We start from the raw sequence: 22,889 nt of genomic DNA on the forward strand, positions 1-22,889 counted from the left end.
AGAGAAGTGACAAGTTAAAGGTCTTCATGGCGCATTGTCCTGGGCTGAAGACTGGCAGCGTAATGTTTCAGGACAGCTGACATTACATTAAATTACTTTCCCTCAGTTTGACCTCTATGTGGGGAAGATAAAGAATGGCGACGTGCAGAAACAGGAAGTGAAATCATTGTTGATCTTTTCATAAACCAGTGGCGTCTAAACTTTTTCTCATTAGAGCCAAAAATGTCACGATAAGCTACATAAGGGCCACATTTTGTTCTTTATTAAAGCTGAACTGTCTTTACATTTGAGGTATTTTTACTGTTCAATAATATGCTAATTAGACAATATTTTCATAAAGCACAAACTCATTTTTGTAGAAGAAATTCTACAAAAAGGTAGAAATTCCTGCAAGTTGTTGATGTAATTCAACCAATAATGGCTGAATTAGATCAGGATGTCCAACGTTATTTTCCTCTGGTAAATATTATTTACAAACTAAATCCACTCCTTCCAGTCGGCCATGTTTGTTTACGCTCATAAACAAACATCACATCTGAATTTCGGTGATTCTGTCCTGCAAACATTTGAAGTTTAGCTGCGGCTGCGTGTTTTGGTTGCATGGGACTGAATCTGAGCCTCAACCAGAGGCTGGATGCCTGCTGCATGTGGGCCGCTCAGCGTCTGTGAGAACAGGAGCTTATCAAATAAAAAGCGGCGCCATGAGGAGCAGCAGTGTCCGGCGCAGTCCGGCGCAGTGGTCATAATTCAGCCACATAGAAAACTTTTGGCTGAGAAACTGATGATGATGTTCAGGGACCAACAGCTGGGATGGAGATGCTGTCACTGCAGAGAAAAGCAGCTAAATTAGGACAAATGAAGTCCTGCTTCCATGATTTGTGAGGGAAGTATTTCAGGAGGTTAATTACCCCAGTTATTATAGTTTCCACACAACTTATTCCTTCCTTTTCTGATGTTACAGTTTCATTTGGCCTTCAGTCTCACCTTCCTTTCTGCTGCTGTAATCCTCTTTCTGGTTGAATCTGACGACTCTGTTTTATGCAAACTAAACTCTTGTTTCTCTCCTGTGAATCCTCCCAATTAGTTTCTTCTGGCTGCTCTCTGCCGCTCCCTGGCCTGACTTGTGAACGCTCGACTCTGTTCAATATTTAATGAGCCTTTGTTCATAAATCAGCTGCCTCTATTCCCTCACGGTGAGCATGAATGATGGCATTAAAACCTGAGTGTTAACAAGCCGTTCTTAGTCAGCTTTTCATTACTGAAGCTTCGGCCAGAAATTTGATACTTTTTAAAAATCCAAATCATAATCACAGAAGTCCAGAAGGAATTTTCAATTAAAAAGTTCATTTTTTTGCTTCATATATCTAATTAAAACATTTTTTCTGGTAATATCACATCTAAATTATTCTAATATTATGACTTTATTCTATACACTACAACCCAATTTCAATATTATATTATAGACATTGTTGGTCTTGTTTCATTTTGTTCCTGTTGTTCTCGTTTTAAATAATTATTTCAAACCAGAGAAACTGTAAGAGGAAACAGAACTTCACCCCCTTCAAAATAAGAGCATGAATGTAAACACCTTCACGACTTGAAGAATTCGTCACATTTGATCATCAAAACTTCAACACAGATATTAAATGTCATTCAACTGAAAGTTTACGAAACAAGTGATTTGTAATTTATCTGTAAACGTTCACCTCGGGGAAGCTAAGTGCTAACTACGATTAGAGTTAGTAAAAGCGCTAATGCAGTGAGCTAATATTAGCTCTGCTATTAGCAGATTAGCAGAAGTGAGCCCAACATCCGGAAAGTCACTGATACAATTTTGACGTTAATTTGTGAAAATCTGTTCTGAAAATCTTTATTTGTTCAATTCTGATTTTGCTGTGATAAAATAAAACCATCAAAACGTATATAAATAATTACAGGGCTGTGAAAACTCTATGTTCCCTCAGAGTTCTCATTTTTACAGATAAAAGGCAAAGAAAAATGGTGTCCTAGTCAAAGTCTGGAGTCTATTCCAGTTGAGATGATCTTAAGCAAGCCACTAATGATGGAAAATCCTCCAGTTTGGCTGAGTGAAACCAAACGATGGCGGTTTGTTATTTGTGTTTTGCTGCAGAGCGAACCGACCCGTAATACTTCACAGAACCCAAACAGAACCTCGTTAAAGTCTGGGCGGTGCAGCGAAGCTCTGAAACACAGCAGAATGTTTGATCCTTGGTGGAACGGCGCTCAGTCGACCCGTCGACTGCCGAAGGTTTTGAGTCTCGGCTGTCGGTGGCAAACTGAACGCCACCTTGAGGCTGAAAGCAGCGCAGCATCTTCTGACGCTCGTCCAAAGATCCAACCTTCGCCGTGTTCAGGGAACGATTGTTAATCATCACAAAACAAATGAAGCTGGAAAACCTGACATTGTAACGGACTGAATGTAATCTTTGCTCGGCTTGAGTGGTTTTGAGTTGCTCACCTGTTCAGGTTATTTCACCTTTGCTGTGGCTCATCACAGCCGCCAGAGTTTCTGAACATCCAATAAACATCTGAGACTAATTAACTCATTCATCTGCCAGTTTCACAACAAACATCAAACGGGACAAATATATTTCATTAAGTAACAAACTAATGGCAGAAGAGAAACATCTTCCACCTTTGGGCCGTCGGCGCCGGTCCAGATTAATCTGCTCTGAGTCTGTTGTTGTTTCAGCAAAAGGTGTCTGTTTTATGCTGCAATTCACAATTATTAATTACTAAATTAGTTAATTATTTCAAGAATTGATTCATTACGATTAATCATTTCATTCCTTCCGGATACAAAATTAGTTTTATTTTATTAGCTTCCAGTTTACAGTGAACATGTTGACATAAAAGTTTATTTTACAATGAGCAGCTGGTGCATCAACATTGTGTTTAATGAACATTAATACAGCCGCTGCACTGAATCAGTTTCCTTCATTAATAGAATGATATATTCTAAAAAGTAAAAATTGATCTTCTCTCTTTGGTTTCCTTTTAACACATAATTCCTCAGATGGAAGTTCATAATTTTCTTTTATTCTGTGTAAACATGAATAAAAATCTCTGAAGCTCTCAGATTATTAATGCTATCTCTTTTAATCTTTTTTGCAAATCAAAATATCTCATAAATGTTTCATCTTCAGTGTGCTTACATTTGCCACCAGGTTTATTTTTCCTTTTTTTCCCTTTTTTTTTCTGTTGAAACAAAAATCTGTTTCAACAGAAACAGATTTTTTTCTGTTGAAAAAAATCTGATTTCTGAAAAAGATTTCTGTTGAAATCTGTTTCAACAGAAACAGATTGTTGTTTCTGTTGAATTTAATAGGACAGTTATCAAATTAAAGGTGGGAAAAGTTTTTGAATAATTCATCAAGGTGTAACTATTTAATATTTCAGTCTGGGGTTACACGTTGAGCCGCTGGCTGCCATTTCCTCTCAGCTCAGCTTTGTTGGACGAGCCAAAAACCTAACGAAGGTTAACGAAGCAAAGTCACAGAATCATCTTCAGCAGGACTTCCTCTGCCGCCGCTCATCGCCAGCGATCAGCGCCAGCGATCAGCGTCTGAATGTCTTAGATCGCCATCCTGATTCCAGTTGTGTCTCTGCAGGATCCATCTGTCTCTCTGCGCTTTCTGATACGGCTGCATTCAGAGCGTCGGCCTGCCAGTCACGTACTGGGAGATCCCCGGCGTTTCTCTGAGCCAGCCGGCTGTCGGCGCCGGTCCAGACCTGCAGCCGGACCAAAGAGAAACCAGGACACGACACAAGCAGGCGCCAGGATGTGAAATGGGATGTGCACTGAAAGCTGCTTCACATCCTGCCTGTTGCAGCTTGTAATCAATTTCTACCCAACATTTTCCATCTGGGCTGAGTTAACAGGAAGACGTCCGAGTCCTTGATCCGCAACCGTCTGTTATGTCAGGACGGATATTTGCCCTTGATGTCCTGAAGACACAATATTGTCTCCTGATTGTGGAGAGTTCAGGTCACATGCAGGGCAGTTTCAGCTGAAACTGATAAAATATTTCCTAAAACTGCAATTTAGGCAAAAACAGGTTTACACAGAACAAACTGGAAAATAATGAGTGGAGCATGTCTTCTGATCAATCATCCCGTTTATTTGTAGAGCATTATTCAGCAACATGTTGTCATTTTATCACAACTATTTATTATTAAGCGATGAACTTAAATTATGCTACCAAACTGGCATTTATGGAGGGGAAAAGTCTTACATGGACAAGTGATTAGAAAACGTGGCTGAAACTGCAGTGGCTGGAAAACTGAAGCCATTTTGTTCACAACAAGATCTTCAGTTCTCAATGAGATGAGTAAATAAAACAAGCGGATCCATATCTTCAGTTTACAGTTTGTGTTGAAAACTGTGAACTACCATAAAAACAAAATTCATAGTTATTGTGCAAAGGGCAGCTGAAATGCAATAATTTCCACCCGTCTTGGTCTCATTTTCACTGCAGGGAATTTCACCCTGTTTTAGTTCAACAGCAGGGGGCGCTTAAAAGCATTCCCGTAGTATGCTGCTGGACCATCATGTTTCACAATTGGGATGTTAGGTGTGTTCAAAGTGATTTCAGTGGATTGCATTTTGGAGCAATCCACTGAAACCTGCTATTGAACGGTTCCAGGACATCTTCACTGCAATCATTAGAGTTTTGGTAGGAGGAAAAGTGGAAGTCAGGATTTTGTTTCCTTCCAGGGACAGAATGACCTTCCATAGAATATAATGAAGTTTGCTTAGTCCAGTTCATAGCAAACTTTTTAAAAAATGTTATTACTAAAGAATATTGAAAACTTCCCGTTCACACAACTATACTTTGTCCAGAAGATTAAATCGTTACCAAATACTCTGAGGTTTGAAGTTGTAATGTGACAAATGCTCAAGTTTTGCAAGGTTGTGTAAACAGCATTATTTATCCTGAGTGGCAGCAAAAATACTTTATTTTCCTTTACATAATGTTTTTACTTCAGTGAAAACATTATGTAATGTTCATCCGGGTTGTTATTGTACAGCGAGCCAGACTTTGACTCGTTTTTCTTTCCTTTAGAAACTTTTATGTGGATTTTCCCATGTGGTTTGAAACAAGCAGGAAGGAGAGCGAAGAAACATTCACTTAGACAAAAGGTTCCCAACCTGGGGCTTTGAGCCCCTGCAGGGGTCGTGAGCGACTCAGTGGAGGGTCTTGAAATTATTTTCAGATTCGTAGTGATGAGGGTTGTGAAGGGCCAAAACAACAAAAAAAAATCACATAAATACATCGAATACATGTACTAGTAAATAATGAATGGTAATGTACGTTGTAACTATTTGCCACAGTTTATTTGTAAAGGGGCAGTATTCTATAAAATTAACTTTTTTCTTCATCTTTCCTTGGTGTTATGATGTTTTTCCCTCATCAGAAACAAACCTGGAGTCTTGACTTGATTATGCCGTTTATATCTGAGAAATCCTTTCATCTCCATGTCAAACATTCAGCTGATACAATGGCTGGGTCAACCTAGTTCTGCCTTCAAGGTGGAGGTCCTCCCCCACTCAGCTCCTTCAGACTAGCCAGCAGCAATTAGCAAACAACTGAGCTCGTTATAGGAGCTGCTGCTCAGGGCAACACTGGCAAAAATATTGTTAAAGGGTTGATAGATTAGCCATGTTGGGATGGCTTCCTGGAGGCGGAGATTCAGAAAGACCAGGAGCTTTTAAAGAGACAGAGGTACCACAGTTACTTGGTTTTGCTGTAAAGTGGAACTATGTTCCTGACAAAACACATATAGCTGCTCCTTTAAATGAACGGAGGGAAATAATTATGTGTATTTTTAGGGAGTTGCCGGGTTGCCAGTAGGGGTCACCAGGTTGCCAGCAGGGGTCACCAGGTTGCCAGCAGGGGGTCATTAGAGTTTTGGTAGGAGGAAAAGTGGAAGTCAGGATTTTGTTTCCTTCCAGGGACAGAATGACCTTCCATAGAATATAATGAAGATCATCAGATGTTTATTTTCCATTTGGCTTCTCCATTACCACCAAGTAGGAATGATCTTGACCTGGTATGATGCCAGATTGCACATCCACCTCACTCTCTTCTGCAAAGAACCTGTGATGCAAATTCACAGAGTTTATATTTAGCCTGTCTTCCATCAGCCTGCTGCTCCCCAGTGCATTCCTACTGGCTAAATGTGAAATGTGGACCAGCTCTGTGCTACTTCACATGTGGACTTATTAACATTGCCACTGGCTAGTTTTGTGACTATTGCTCTTGTCTTTTCCATGTTTGATTTACATCATTGTTAGTTTTGTTGACTTTATGTTGTTTGTGAATGAGGAGCTGAAGTTGACTCAGTTTTCTGCCTGTTTTCCACAGCATGTTCCCACGGACGGAGCCGCTCTCATGGGACAGCCATGTTTTGTCCCCATGACAGCGAGATCACTCAGCCCTCTCTGCAGTGACCACCTGCACAGCAAAGGATGCTGGGAAATAATGAGCATTTTTATTCTAGTCAGGACGACAAAGATGGGGAGGATGAGGAGGAAGAAGAAGAGCAAAGGCGAGGAAGTGACGAAGGCCAGTGGAGCAGTGAGAACGGAGGACTAGAAGGACTGGGTAGGAAGGAAATGATCGGCGGACGCCAGGCCTGGGAAGGGAAGGGCGGCGAGGCGGGGAAGCCGGCGGCCATTGTGGTTGGCAGACAGAGAATGGATCGACCGCTGAGACCTGGTAACCTGGACCACCGGGGCATTGCCCACATGTCCAATCAAGCACAAACGCATCACCACACTGCCAACAAGCTGCAGCAGCAACACTTGATGGCAGCAAAACGGCGCGCGCTGATGGAGCGCAGCATGACCACCATGGCGCCTCATGAGGACGCCTTCCTGACCATGATGGTGTTCCGCATCGGGATCCCTGACATCAAACAGACAGTAAGTGCATCAGAACCAGAACAGGTCCAAAACAACGAGGGATTCACCAATCCACTTTTTCACTTCTGATACTGTCCGATACCAAGAAACAGCTGAGCTGACATCAGACTTTTCTTTTTTTAAACACAGAACATGGACAATGCATCAATAAGCTTCACTGCAATAAACACATAATATCAATAGATGATACAGCTGATAGAATATTCAATATATATGTATAATAATGAAGGTTGGTGGAATCAACTAACTCATTCATTCTTTGGTTATCCAGCAACAACCTGCCGGGTCAGTTAACTTTGGTTACTTAGCAACAATCTGTTGAGTAACTTGCGCAGCAGCAGTTTAAGGTTTCACCACTGTGCCTCATCACTGTGAAGTGAAAATTGTGGATAAAACAGGAAAAGTTACACATTTAGTAATATTTTAGAAATTTAAAACAAAAAAGCTGATCAATAATTATCAATAATGACTTATATTAAACACGTATCATGATAAGTTTTTCAGCCATCATGTTGTTTGTCTAACTGAAATAAATGCACTGAACTACAAATTTATTTCATAACTTCCCCAGAACAGCATTTAAAATACATGAACAGCTTCACAGCTTGGTCAAACTTAAACAAACTGCAGCAATTAGTAGGTCTTTCCAAAAGAGGAAGTAGTTCAAGCTGAGTCTCTCTGGTATCACTGCCCCAGAGAAAGATTCAATTTAATTTGACACTTTAACAAATATTAATATAGCTGCAAATATTAATATAGCTGAAAATATTAATATTCATCAGACACATTAACAACTTGTCATTTAAAAGACAAAAACAAACCTGTAAAAATTCTGATCATTTAGTATTGGAGGATAAAAACATGTAGATATTTAGTCTGACAATAATCCCACACTTAGCAGAGATCCATAAATATTGGCACCAGCAAGTATTTGTTCTTTATGTTCATCAGATATTTAAAGGATTTTTAGAAATCGGTAATCCATGACCAAACAGCCATCATTTGATAGGATACATCTGTCCGTCAATTGGTTAAGATTACACAAATAATTCTAATAATTTTCAGAAAATGGACAGAGAAATATTTTGATCATTTTTTCAAGAAAGTAATTCTTTACGCTGGGTGTGTGAAGGTCAGTTTATTGTGTGAAATCTGCACATTGTAAAAATGCAAACAGAAAGCAGGGCAAACCTTCGCAGCAGAGAAGAAGTGACTCCATCAGTCAACATGTTGGACCTGCGTGGGAAACTCACAGCCAATTAGCTCTGACATCTGGAGTTAGCATCACTTTACATTTCCTGCAGCTGGCAGCAGGTGAGAACTGGCAAACCCACACACAAGCTGCAGCAAGGTGATGAAGCCCCGCCCACTCTGCTTCCAACTCTCAACATGCCCAGCATTCTACATGTCAGCTAATCTGCCCTCAATATAACAGTAATTGCTAATTATCTAATAGGGTTTTAATGAGTTTGGGGAGAGCCGAGGAGTAAGAAACATGCCGAGGGTTTCTGCTCTTCAGTCTACATGTATTCCTGAAGAAAAGGCAGGAAGTAGATTCCAGTGCTGCAGAAAGCGTCACTGTGACATCCAGGCTGTGCCGTCATAACGGGACATCAGAAGTAAACACACATCGTCCCCGTAAACACACATCGTCCCCATAAACACACATCGTCCCCGTAAACACACATCATCCCCGTAAACACACATCGTCCCCGTAAACACACATCGTCCCCGTAAACACACTTCACCTCATTCATACACAAACACACAGGCTCAGGCTCGTCACCTCATACCTCCAAGGGACTTGGGAGGAATCGCTACGGCAACAGCTGCCTGCCTCCATTAATGAAACTGTTGCCATGCCGATAGATTTGGCCATACTATGAGAGCGATGCTGAGCTGTGAATTTTACCTGCAGAACAGATGAAACAGAACAGCAGCGAGGGTCAGGATCAGTTTAGACATAAAGTTATTGATCTGAGAGACTTTCTGGAAAATTTGGAAATTACCCACTTTGGAAAGTTGAAAATTTGCTAGAAATGGCTGAGAAATCTTGAGATTAATCTTTCTAGAACTTTCTAAGTTTGAAAAGTCAAACATTTATAAAAAAAACTGTCATTTTTCAAGAATAGAAACTTGATATTATCCTGATGAGTTCAGAGAGAACACAGGAAACATCAAGGCCAGAAAAAAAACAATGAGATATTTTCTACAGCAGTTTGTTGTTTTCCTCGTAGGAGTTGGTGTTAATTTGACACTTTCTATACAGAACAAATGATAAACATTCATATCTGCTCCTCTTTATTCTAACACCGTAATAAGTGTAGTGTGAAAATAAAAAAACAAAAGAATGACAACAATTACTTTATAGAAATATTGCATGGTAGTTAATTATTTAAATCACATTAATTCTGCAGAGATAATATTCTCTTTCATTCGTCACAAGCTGTCAGGATGATTAATGCATTTACACATCAGTAGTTAACAGAATAACAACTTTGGACACATTTATGTTTAAATATTAACAATATTTAGTGTGAAAGAAACAGTTTGACTGAAATATAATGAGATAAAAAGCTAAATAAAGGGAAATTAAATAAAAGAAAAGAAGATAAATTGAAGCAAAATATAGCAAATAAAATAAAGACAATAAAATTTGATTAAGTTCAGTTTAACCACTAAATGTAGTCAGGTAGTAGGTCTGTTGCAGTAATACATGTTCAGACTGGATTTGTCTGAGCAGCAGATCAGCTGATTTAAACACCTGCTCTACTGATGATCTGGCAGAGTTACTATGTGGGCCAGTTTTGTTTCAAACTGAACCAAAACACTGAATTCTGCAGCACATCTACATGTTCAAGTTGTCACAGTCATGCTGGCATTATTGACCTACCTCTCTCTACGATATTTTTTATTTATTTATTTTTAATTCTCAAACCAATATTTACAGTGGGTAATATAATTACAGTCATTGTTTATATATTGGGAAATAAGAAAAAAACAACAAAACAAACAAACATAAAAATAGTAAAAAGAAACAAAAAGGAAAAAGAAACCCCTAACCTCCCACCCCCCATCTCAGCTCTAAGTCAACCTGATAGAAGAGGAAATAAACAAACATATGTAACATTGATCAGATAAGACCACCCATATTAGTAACCAAAACAAAATTCAGCACCCGGCACCTTTAGTCGGGTAAGACCTTCAAGTTGGAAAAATAGGAGATAAAACATTGCCATTTTGATAGAACTTCTGTGTGGTTCCTCTAAGAGTGTATTTGATTTTCTCAAGCTTAAAAAAAAACAACACGTCCTTGACCCAAAGGGATATCGAAGGACACTCTACTGACTTCCAGTGTTGCAGTAAAATGCGTCGAGCCAATAATGATGTAAAAGCAACCATTTCCATGTGAGTAGAACTTAGCCTCGAAGAAGGGCTGAGGATGCCAAATACAGCCACCAATGGACAAGGTTCCAAATTTACGTTCAGGACAGAGGACATAATTGAGAAGTAATTAGACCAGAACCCATATAAGCTGGGACAGAGATAGAACATGTGGCCGAGATTGCACGGGGAGCCTTTGCATTTATCACATACATCCACCATATCTGGATAAATCTGAGAGAGCCTCGATTTTGAAAAATGAATCCTATGTACAACTTTAAACTGAATCAAACTAAGACGAGCACAGGAGGAGGAAGATCTGATTCTGCCAATGGCGACATCCCAACTATCTTGAGTCAGCTGAATTCCCAACTCTTTTTCCCATGCATTTATATTTTGACACTAGAATCCACCCTCAGCTTTAAAATAAAACTATAAATCTTAGAGATGGTGCCTTTCTGGAGTGGATTGAATGTACTAATCCTTTCCCAAGGCAGTTCAGGGGGTAAAGAAGGAAAATTAGGGAAACATTTAGAGGCGAAATTCCGAATTTGTAAGTATCGAAACAGATGCGTACCAGGTAGACTGTATTTGGAAGATAAATCTTCAAAGCTATCAAATACACCTGATGCATACAGATTTTTGATTTGCTTTAAACCTCTGTCACACCAAACTGAAAAAGTTGGGTCAGACAGAGATGGAGGAAACAAATGGTTGCTGGTCAAAGGGCATAAGGGTGAGGCAGCAGTGAACTTAAAGCGCCTTCTGAATTGAAACCACACTTTCAACGTGTTAAGTACAACTTGATTCTTAGTATATAGAGAAGGTTTTACAGGTAGTGAAGAAAAATAAGGCCAGATAGTGAAGACCCAATACACGAAGAAAGCTCCAATTTACACCAAGGAGAGCTGGATGAATTCAGCCAATAGTTAATTTTGTGTATGTGAGCAGCCCAGTAATATAATTGAAAATCGGGCAATGCAAGTCCACCACTGAGTTTACAGGTTTGCAGTAATGCTTTTCGTACACGAGGAGATTTCCCTATCCAAATAAAGCCATTAATTAATCTATCCAAGGAATCAAAGAAGGTTTTTGGCATAAAAAGAGGAATAGATTGAAATAAACAGAAATTTGGGTAGGACATTCATCTTGACAACATTAATCCTACCCAGAAGGGAGAGAGGAAGATTGCGCCAACACTGAAAATCTAACGCTGTTTTGGCAATAAGGGGTGAAAAGTTAGCTGAAGCGAGGCCAGATATAGAACGAGTCACATTTATACCAAGATATTTAATTCCATTGGGACTGAGTTTAAAGGGGAATACGATATTTTTAAAATAAAAACATTTTCCTGACCTGATCTGGTTGTCATAATGATGACAATAGCAAAGCACTGAGTCCCTTTCTCTTTTTATATTGAGTACATTTAGCACCTTGTTGACAACAGTTAAAACCAACGTGAGTCATTATCAGCAACCAGCTTTTTGCACACAATGTCACATTGTACCATATAAAACTGAAGCCCTCCCTCTCTCTCTCTCTCTCTCTCTCTCTCTCTGTGTGTGTGTGTGTGTGTGTGTGTGTGTGTGTGTGTGTGGGTGGGTGTGTGTGTCTCAGCGGTGCCTCCAGTTTGACCAGGACTGCACCGTGTGGAACGCCAAGCAACAGATCGTCTGTTCGCTCGGTGAGTCCCTGTGGGACGTCTACAACTACGGACTTTTCCAGCCGGCTGGAGAAGGACGAGACGCCAAGTTTCTGGAGGAGGAGCGCCCCCTACGGGACTATGCACGTACCTTCGAGAAAGGGGTTCCCTACCTCGAGGTAGAGACTTGTTACTCATAGCCAAATATTTGGTAAAACGTCTATTCAAGTACCGAGTAACTGATCAAATTATCAATCATTTAGTATTTAAAAATTACATCAGCAGATGGACCAAAACAGTTATTTGGAAATTTTGGTATTTTTAAGAACCAAAATAAAAATGGCTTATATGAATAGTGACATAATTACAAAATAAAATCAGGATTTTTTTTTCAAATTTCTTTAAATATTTTGTAGGTTTTATTTTTCTGTCAGTATAAATTGTAGGAAAAACTGCAGGTATGTGTCTGATGAAAATGTAATTACAGTTGGTACATAATCCAGATATTTATTCAAGAATAACAATTCATAATAAGGTTACTCAAGTACAAGTAGAAATTATAAAATACTCATAAAAGTATTTTTCCAAAAGTTACTGAAATAAATTTAGTTTGAGTAAAAATAGTTAATGTTCAACTCTGCTCTGAAGACAAGACAAGCAGCAGTTATTATGCCTGAAAAATGATCTTAAAAATGTAGAAATAATCTTTGAAGCATTTTTATGTAGTTGTATATTTTATCTCATATTATCCTAATTTAAAATGCAGAGTACATTTATGAGTTGTGGGTGTTTGGTCAGCAGAGAAGTATAAAGTTGCCTTTGTAAAGCCCACAGTGCCACCTAGTGGATGTTCTGGTTCTAACCAGATCCACTAATCAGGATCTAATAAGCTCATAGTCAGTTATTGACACCTTGTTACTCAGTCATATTCTGCTGTTTATCTGGGTACAAACCCTTGACACACAATTTGAGCTTTTGTGACTCATTCAGCATTAGATATTATTAAAATCAAGTTTTGTTTGGAGGTTTCTTATTTGTCCAGCTTTGTAGTTGTTCCTCAAATTTTAAACGGTTTTAGGTATAAATATGAATGAGGCTGATCCTACTGTCTCTTAGAAAATCATGTGATTAAGTTATTTTTCTTCCCAAAGTGAATCTAAATGTGACTGAAGAAATGAATCACAGTCTTGTTCTGGCAGCTTTGAGTGGGAAGCAGAGATTCACTGCAGCAGACAAGAACAGCGGCCATTTTGTCTTCATGAACCAGACTCACAGTTTGAAAAGTAGGTTTCTTTTTTAAACATGACTCACGTTTTTCACACACGTGATGTTTTTTTTCCCCTCAGTTTCGGTATAAAACCAGAGTTTACAAACAGACCAACCTGGATGAAAAGGCTCTGGCTAAACTCAGCACCAAGGTATTTCTTCTTCCTCAGTTCTTAGTTGTGTCTGATAGCAGCTGCCAGGGCTCTGAAACATGGCTCTGCATGCAGGCCAGCCAGAAGAAGTTTCTGGAATACGTTCAGACTGGAGCGATGGAAAAAATGGCAAAAGTTCTGGAAAAAGGTCTGGATCCAAATTTTCATGACCCTGACAGTGGAGGTGAGATTCTGATGATTTACTGATAAAAATCTGAAAGGTGTAGCATGATCCGTCTTCAGAGTTGTTACGAAATGTGAAATATATTTGATTTTTCTTCAGAGACACCGCTGTCGGTGGCGGTGCAGTCTGGCCTGCCGGTGGACGGCGTCCGGCTGCTGGTTCTGGGCGGGGCTCACATGGACTTCAGGAGCCGCGACGGCATGACGGCGCTACACAAAGCTGTGAGAGCTCACAACCATGCAGGACTGGTGGTGAGAACACCAACACGCGCGCGCGCACACACACACACACACACACACACACACACACACACACACAAACACACACACACACACTCAGAACAATCCGAACGCCTATGAGCACAGCACTTCCACCAGCTGTTTGCTAATTGCTACTGGCTAGTCTGAAGGAGTTGGTGAGGAAGAGGAGCTGCGCCTTGAAGGCGGGGCTAGGTCCTCCCAGGCGTTTTGTAGAGATGAGTAGTTGCCATGGAGATTACAGGATTTCTGAAACATGAAAGAGTCAAAGCAACGCTGCAGGTTTTGTTTTTGATGAAGGAATAAGTTTACAACATGACGGAAAGCTCAAAAAAGTAAATTTTGCATGATACTGTTTTTTAAGGATGAATTACATGATAAAAAATTATGGACTGCTTTGTTTGCCTTTTTTTTTTTTTTTTTTTTTTTGTCCTGCGAGTTCTTTTAACTCAGGAGAAAGAGTTTTCTCTTTAGAGAAAAGTCTCATCATCATCTTCATCCCTCTGTCCTGTCCTCACCAGGCACTTTTGTCACTTGGAGCGTCTCCGGACTACAAGGACCGCTGTGGCCTGACCCCGCTGTACCACACTGTGCTGACAGGCGGCGAAACGTCCTGCTGTGAGACGCTGCTGTATTACCGGGCGAAGCTGGGCACCAGGGACGAGAACGGCTGGGATGAGAGCCACCAGGTAGCTCCGTTCAGCCAATCAGCTTCCTGCCTCTGTGTCTCATGTGTTTGTCTTTAGGGTAGATCTAACAGCCCTGCAGAATGTGACTCATCCCTAACAGTTTAGGATAGATCTATGGCCTACACAAAGCATGTTTTGCACAAACTCATTCTTAGATAGAGATTTTAGTTGTTTTAGGGCCCCTGTCACTTTAAAATTAAAAAGTTGCAGCTGGCCAATCCCCCCAACCATCCCCCTCCCTCAACGTTTACACACACATTACAAAATAGCAGGAAAAACAGATACACTGCTGTACAACCATACGTCTTTGAAAAGCAGAAATGGGGCCTCCTGCGCACCCAACAAGAATGCAGAAAGTGGTTTCTGGAAGGTAAGTAAACAACAAAACTCTTGTCTTTTCTAGCAGCCATTGTCCACCCCATACAGCTGAAGGTTGGCTCTGGTTGCTAGGTAACAGGCAGTGCCTGCTGATTTGTGACGTTGCATTCTGGAGGTTTTTGAAACGGCTAATTTTCCAAACACCAAAAAACATTAACTTATTTCCAAAAACAACTGTGTTGTTTTTTGTTGTTGTTGTTGTTGTTTTGTTTTGTATTTAGTTTTTGCTCTGTGTTTAGAAGCAGCAAAAACCCAAATGGAAGAACAGAAATGAGCAAAATGTAAATTTTGGTGTAAAATTTCTACTACCCTATTTTAACACTGTGTAAAAAATGTAAATTTCAGGCAGTCCAGCTGAAATGGATTTTAAATCTTCACAGCAAAAACATCAAAATCTCTTACCAAGTATTTTTGGTCTAGTTTCTAGAGAACACTTGAAATAAGACAAAACTAACTTACAAGTAAAATCAGCTGACCAAATGTGCTGGAATTCCAGGTTGCTAGGTAACAGGCTGGGCGTGGCTGGGGTTGCTTGGTAACGGCGTAGTTCCTATTGAATGAGACTCAATATTATAAAGGTTTTTGAAATGGCTCATTTTCCACCAAAAATCATGAACTTATTGCCAGAAAGTGGCTGAGAGTTTATTTATTAAACCAAAATGGAAAAACAAAAACATGCAAAAAGTGAATTTAGCATATTAGGGCTCTCAAACGTTTTCCGTTAAGTGAAGCGATGCGCCACCATCTGATCTGTGCGTCTCCCACATCCTCACTCGTTTTCATTCTCTCCTCTTCCTCCTCTCTCCGTAGCACAGGGATGAAGAGGAATTTGGAATGGAAGAAATCCATAAGGTACCTTTCATTCCTCCATCCCTCCTGTCAGAAAGAGATTGACGTTCTGATCGTCCTCATGAGCAGAAGTGTTTCCGTTCTTGTGCTTCAGCCCGGCGCCCCCTGCTGGCAGAAATATTTCTGCTAAACAAACCTTTAAATTTGTCACATTTGTTTGGTTCCAGATTTATGTGCCAGACCAACACAGAGAAACGTCTCAGTGTCTGTGAAGGAAATGTGGCTTTTGCTGAACATCTCGGGTTCGTTTGCTCATCTGCAGACTCACAAACTCAAGTTTAGCGAGTGAAAAGTCATTTTCAAGCATTTTCCACACCCTGATAGTCAGACTTTGACTAGGCCGTCAAACCTAAAGAATCTGCTTTGACTAAATCCAGTGATGTCCAAAGTGTGGCCCTTGGAGTGTTTCCTGTGGCCCCTGAACACAGGAATGGGTTAAATGCTTCTGCAGCCATTTAAAAAAACATTTTCAGTTATTTTTTTGTTCGGCCTCCAAATTTAATATTTTTTTACATCCTTTTTTTCTTACATTTGTAACTTTTTAGCTATTAAAAGAGTTTTCTGTAAATCATAATAGTTTATCTGTATTTCATAAATCATGTTCTGGATGTAAGTTTTTAGGCAGCTGCAGATGAAATGAGCCTCTCTGCTTACTGTTTCATATTTACATGATGTCTTCATGTTTATTTATATGCTTTCTGAGCAATAAATAAATCAGAGTTAAATCAGTTTGCAGACGGGAACTTTCTCTGTTTCTCCTTTGAGATTTGTGAAACTAATTTATACCTAAAATAATTTTGTTTTTTTATTTTACATGCAGTGACTTTTACTCAAAATCAGACTTAAAACAATCAATAATTAAATTGGGTAAATTCAGTTCCCATTTAGTTTCTGAATAAACGTAAAAATGAACTGCAGCGTTTTGTTTTGTTCTGTCTCATAAACATCAATAAAGTTGATTGGTGTGAATCGTTTTGCTGAATTTAAAGGAGCATTGCCTGCTCTCTGTCTCCGTGTGAAGCGACTGTTGTGTTTTGTTTTTATTCCGGTTTGGCTGCATCTTGTCATATTTTCATCTTGCAGGAAAATGTGAGAACTTTAGAGCAGGGGTGTCCAACATGCGGCACGGGGGCCATTTCAGGCCCTGCGAATGATTTTTTTTTGTGACTCCAGCTGCAGTTTAAGAATTTAGGTGGATGATTTGTGTAAAATTATTACCAAAATATTATTTACAGTAAATAATAGTACAACAAAAACAATTTGTCCCGTCATGATCCAGCTTTTACAAAACGACTCACATTGAGAAACTTTTAGTTTTGTTGAAATTTTTGACGCATTTTGAAAGGGAAGTTTTTATAGCTGAGGATAAATGTTTCAGCTCAAAACAATATAAAAACTAATTTCATTTCTTTTGATGCAGCAAAATCTTTTTCCTGTTATTTTTTTGTTTTGACTGAACAATTTTGGCGAAACGTTTGGACACCCCTGCATGTCCAGCTGCTGATTTTCTGTTTCGTTTTGCCTCAGCTGTAATTTAAATGTAACCCAGGATGTCAGATGTATAATTTAGATGGTTATGGCTTTCTCTCTGGGGTTCAACCTGTTTTTGTTTGCACTCGTAACACTAACAGTTTGCTCATATTTCTGGCTTTTAAAGGCTTGCCAGAACGGCTTTGCTCAACACTTGGAGCATCTGCTGTTTTATGGCGCAGACACGACTTCCCAAAACTCCTCAGGGAACACCGCGCTTCACATTTCAGCGCTCTACAACAAGGTGAGCTGAAACAAACTGGAGCGGAGACACTGTGAAAGCCAAGAGTTTTACAGCCTGGATTGTTGTCCGGTTCAGGAAAGCTGCGTCCGGGTTCTGCTGTATCGGGGCGCCAACAAGGAGGCCAAGAACAAACATGGCCAGACTCCTTTTCAGGTAAAAAAACTTTGCCTCCTGACAGACTTTAGTTCTTCATGGCTTTAATCCAACAAGCTCACAGGTTTCATCTTCAGGTACTTGTTGCTACAGTGCTGAGCTAACTGATGAGCAGCCGGCAGGTGTACCTAATAAAGTGGCCAGTGAGTGTGACTTTCATGAGAAAAGTTTTTTGATTGGTTTGTGTTTGCAGGTGGCTGTGATGTCGGGTCACTTTGAACTTGGAGAGATTATTAAAAACCATAAAGACTCGGATGTTGGTACGTTTTACTGGTTCCAGTAAATTTACTGAGTGGAAAATGAAAATCAATCATCTGGGTTCAAAAAGATACAGGCTCATTTATAAAGTCATATTTTCAGCTTGTTATTCATTCATTTATAAATGTCACAGTTTCTGTAAATGTGAATGTTCAGCTTCACATTGACTTGATAACTACATGTTTAATTTATACCTAATTATTTAACTTACTAATGAGAATGAATGGTGAAATATGAACTCTTATTTTGACAGGCTAAATAACCCAAATCATTGGTTCTAATTTTGACTTTCCAAAAGCATCAAATAAATTTTCTCATATGTTCTTTAGCTCCTCGCTCTCCTTCCTAATCTGCCTGTTTGTTCCTCCTGACCTGCTTCACCTGACGCCTGGTCCGTCGATAAAAACCTCCCCATCACGTCATCAGTTCCCTTTTTAGAGTCACCAAAGTTTGTCCCCAGGCGAAAGGACAGCGTCCACACGCTGCCGCTCCCCTCGCTCCCGTCCCACCCGCTACTGCGCGCCAACAGCGACAACACCATGACCGGCTCCGACCCGCTGATCCTCCCCGCCAAGGCCGCCACCAACCCGGGCCAGGTACTGTCGCCATCCAGCCCGGCCCGCCCAGCCTGGCCCGCCCAGCCTGTCTGTGTGTCCACTAATATGGAGTGTCTGTGCAGGGCCAGCGCCGGGCCTCCATCGGGGTCCGGAGCTCCAGCAGCCCCCGGAACCGAACCCGGTCCCCGTCCAGAGGCAGAGGAGGCCAGAGCGATACAGAGGAGCGGCAGCGGCAGCCCAGAGGCCGACAGGGGTAAAACCGCAGCGCCTGGCTGTTGAACTAGAAAGTTCAACTAGAAAATTAGAAGTTGAACTAGAAAATTAGAAGTTAAATGTCTGAAATGTTTCATCTGAAACTTCGTCCTTTGGTACAAATAATCCATAATCCACTGAAGGAATCTGGTTTCTGCGTCTCAGGAAATACAACGTTAATCTTCTGACCTGCAAAGGAAGAATTTAATTCTATACTTACATATTTTTTTCTTTATTGTATTTAAATGTGGTTAAATGAAACATCTGGAGAATTTATTTAATTAATTATTAATTATTTAATTGCCTATTAAATAAGTGCTGATAATTGTTGGCAGGGATGCAGTAATCGGTAGTTGGGTCCCTGGAACAGAGGATGTGGAGACGTGTCCTGGTTCGGTCCAGTAAGCGTCTGTCTGTCTGATCCGCAGCGCGGCGCCGGGCGGCGGCCAGATGAAACGGATGTACAGCGCGGTGCCGGGCCGGGTTTACATCGCTGTCCGCTCTCACGCCGCCAGCGGAGACAGAGAACTCTCACTTAACAAAGGCGACAAAGTAAAAGGTGAGAAAATAAAGATTCACACATGAGGAAACAGAATATAGAGAGAGGATCCTTCAGCCGGTGGAGGATGATTCATCAGCACAGACACTTTATAATGAGCTCACTGTTTGTCGCTGCATGTCATTTGCAGATTTACAGTAGAAACCATCTTGGAACAATAAGAGCAGAGACGGATTCATAAAGCTTCCAGTAATGAGTCTCTGTGCAGGACGGCGAAGCTTCATCAGCGTCACAGTAACAAATGTTTCTGCACGATATTCCCAGAGGTTATCGCAACAAACAATAATATTGTTGTTTCGAGACCATTTTCCACAAATATAATGGTCATAATGGCATAATAATAATAATAATACAAGGACACCTTCTCTGAGATCAATAAACTTTAAATTCTAATAAATGTTACAACAGGGAGAAATTTTAAATAACCAATACAAACAAACAAAATGAATTGTAAAGACCAAAACACCAAACTGAAGATTTTATCATAAAGTTCCTGGTAGAAAGAGAGAAAAACCATAAAAATATCTAGAGTGTTACTGGATTTGTTGTAACTCGTGTTTTTTAGTAAAAGAAGGACCTTTAAAGTTGCTAAATACAGCGACAGACATTAAGTTGGTGCTCCGCCCATCCACACATCAGGCCACGCCCTCTCTGTGTCTTGACTCCGCCCACTTTAGTGGAAGTTTTACACATTTCTCTTTCTAGATTGGGTTCTGCCGTCCCAGAGATATTAGTTGCACTTTGACATGGAAAAATCCCAAAAGCAGAACTCAGGCCTCCCAGATTATGCGTTAAATCCTCAAACTGCTGCTGAAATCGCGGCGTTTAAAGAGCAGGGGGCCGAGGAACAGTCCTTCAGTCAGCTTTTTATAGCAGCCTGGGAGTTTCACTTCAAAATATAGATTTGCTCATGATGTTAAAGAGGGAAAGTCTGCTGTTTATGCTGTATTTTCAGATAAATATCCAAATATTAGATTCCTCTGGAGCTTTTTATGACACGTCTAAACAGATCATCTGTCTTTCGATTGGACAGTTGGGCTCTGATCAACGTAAACCACATTCTGCCTGCATGTGCTATAAATGTTTGTCCTGTATAAACATCAGCATGTTTGTTCCCAGTGCTGAGTGTGGGAGAGGGGGGCTACTGGGAGGGAACGGCGAGAGGACGCACCGGCTGGTTCCCCTCTGACTGCGTGCAGGAAGTGGCGCCGCCCAGCAGAGAGAAAGGTACATTCACACATGATGAGTCTGAATCGTGGCTCAGTCTGTGGCGTAGTGAAAACATAACCTGGAACGGTTTGATTCATCTAAATCTGAATCATAAAAAGCAGCTTTTAATACTTTCCCTCTGATAGAAAATTAAAAATCATTTTTTCTGCAAATTAATATTCAATGTTAGAAAAAAGTTAAATATCTGATACTCATGGTGTCGTTTCCTCATTAAAGAGTCTCAGATCCTCAACGTATTAAAATCTCTTAAATTCTTTTTTAAAAAGTAAGTTGGCCTTAAATACGTGAATCATAAATCTTAAATTTTGTCTTATTGGGACTTTTTATTCATATGTTCTGGAATTTTTTTGCTTTGATGAATTTGACTGACATCCAATCAAAATATAATTTAAAACAATTATTTGAATATACAGTTTATATAAATCATTATTAGAAGACAGAAATTTTTCCCCTTCTTTTTCCCGCCAACATTTGGAGGCCCCAGAGCGCCCCCTGGTGACCTCCCAGGGGACCGCGGCCCCCGCTTTGAAAATCAATGTTTGGATTATCTTGAAGATGATTCAAAACTTTTCACCAGAATTTGAATCTATACATCAGATATAAATCAACCAGAAAACGTTTCTTGGTCTATTCCAGGACAGAAACATTTTTCATCCCTGGAAAGGAAACTTTTCCCACGCTGAGGACAGCAGTGGGGTGTAAATTAATGTCTTTTGATGAGTTACAGAAACGTGATGGAAGCTGATGCTGTAATTGGATGCTGGTTTCTTCTGGATGTTTCAGAGACGCGGAGCGAGAAGGCCAAGAGGAAACTTTTCCGTAACGTCACAGTGGGGGCATACGACGGCACCGATGGGCCAAGGTGAGACGACTGGGAGCACTGGGGTCCAGTCAGAACATGAACAGGGAAGAATGAAAACACAACAAAGCTGCTTCTCTAGTCGCACCTGGGGTTAATTTCTGCTTCTAAACGATCCGATTGGACAATGGAAAAGACTACTGTTGTGTTCAAGTTGTGCTAAAAAGAGTTAGCTTAGCAGAGAAGCTATGCTAGCCTAAAATAGCATCAGAATGCTAAACATGTAGCATGTAGCTAATGTCAGCGTCCAGATTTCTAAAGAAGGTTTGGAAAGAAGGACTTTGCTCAACCTGATGGTTGAAAAACAGATTAAAATCTATAAATATCTCCCACGTTAATCTAATGTTTTATGTCTAATGTTTTATGTCTATTCTATAATTTGACAGTAAAAAATGTTATTAAAATGAGAATGTTGCTTGTTTTGCTGATATATTTGCTTAAAATGTATTGATTGCAGATCCAGCGATGAACACTGTTAAAATTTGAATCAAGTCTCAGCACTGTAGAACATGTTGCATTAAGTCAGAAAATCTGTTTCTTTATTTCTTTTAATGTGTTGAGAATAACTGGAGATTTCAGAGTTTGTCCTGCAGTGTGTGGAAACATCATTATGTTGTTGGTTTTTGGGTTGCAAGCGTCTTCATGCTGACGCTGAACCACTCTTCTTCTTCTTCTTCTTCTTCTTCTTCTCCGTCTCAACCTGCCTGCTTTCCACCTTCATCTTCTAATCCGATAACGCTTCGTTAGGGATTTTCCTGCAGCTGCTGCTGCTTGTTATGAAGCTCTGCGTCTCATTGAGGACGAACGAACGCGAACATGAAACTGGCAGCGATATACATCATGATGATGCTGCTGCTGCTGATGAGTCATGAGGAGGCTGAAGCGTCGGCTCCTCAGGGCGACGGAGAAGGACTCGGCGGTTCCTTTTGTTCCGACACGCCGTCCTTGAGCCGAGGAGTTTCCACTTTCACTTCCTCTGCGGTTTCGGGTTCAAAGCCTCGCTGCATGTGGCGCTGCTGCATAAACAGACTCTAAAAAAACATTTTCTGAAAGAACAACACACTCAAAGAAACCACAATATACACACTCTGCATTTAAATATAAAAAACAAAACTCAGAAAGAGGCAGTTTTAGCTTCAGTTTCTGCAAAAGAAAATCTGCTATGAAGAATTTCAGTCTTCCACTTATAAAAGTTGGAAGATTTTTTTTTACCTGGAGACTCATTTTTTCGTTAAATCATCAAAAATTCACTTACGCCTGGACAACGAATCAATAACATATATATATATCTATAGATAATAATCTGATACAATATTCAATAAATTCACTCCCATCCAGAGCCACACAGCATTCTGGGAGATGTAGGCAGAAAAAGTACTTTAACCGCTAACTCTCTCACAGCTAGCTAAGCTCAGTTGGTGGAATCAACTAACTCATTCACTCTCTGGTTACCTAGCAACAACCTGCTGGGTAACTGGGACGGCAGCAGTTTCATGT

General features: G+C 40.2%; 1 protein-coding gene across 1 annotated transcript in view; it reads left to right on the forward strand.

Annotated features, from left to right (window-relative positions):
- LOC129377637 (SH3 and multiple ankyrin repeat domains protein 1-like) overlaps positions 1-22,889 on the forward strand; it is a 51,111-nt gene that overhangs the window by 7,195 nt on the left and 21,027 nt on the right. The window contains exons 2-16 of the mRNA XM_055057733.1: positions 6,390-6,949; positions 11,951-12,154; positions 13,322-13,393; positions 13,469-13,577; positions 13,677-13,828; positions 14,356-14,523; positions 15,712-15,753; positions 17,408-17,524; positions 17,600-17,677; positions 17,871-17,937; positions 18,362-18,531; positions 18,615-18,745; positions 19,173-19,303; positions 20,423-20,530; positions 21,317-21,395. Of these exons, the coding sequence (XP_054913708.1) occupies positions 6,494-6,949; positions 11,951-12,154; positions 13,322-13,393; positions 13,469-13,577; positions 13,677-13,828; positions 14,356-14,523; positions 15,712-15,753; positions 17,408-17,524; positions 17,600-17,677; positions 17,871-17,937; positions 18,362-18,531; positions 18,615-18,745; positions 19,173-19,303; positions 20,423-20,530; positions 21,317-21,395 (2,084 nt within the window). The 5' untranslated portion in view covers positions 6,390-6,493. The remainder of the gene's footprint in view (positions 1-6,389; positions 6,950-11,950; positions 12,155-13,321; positions 13,394-13,468; positions 13,578-13,676; positions 13,829-14,355; positions 14,524-15,711; positions 15,754-17,407; positions 17,525-17,599; positions 17,678-17,870; positions 17,938-18,361; positions 18,532-18,614; positions 18,746-19,172; positions 19,304-20,422; positions 20,531-21,316; positions 21,396-22,889) is intronic.

The sequence above is a fragment of the Poeciliopsis prolifica genome, unplaced genomic scaffold (assembly GCF_027474105.1).
Source record: "Poeciliopsis prolifica strain line A6 unplaced genomic scaffold, Auburn_PproV2 SCAFFOLD049, whole genome shotgun sequence".
Lineage (NCBI taxonomy): Eukaryota > Metazoa > Chordata > Actinopteri > Cyprinodontiformes > Poeciliidae > Poeciliopsis > Poeciliopsis prolifica.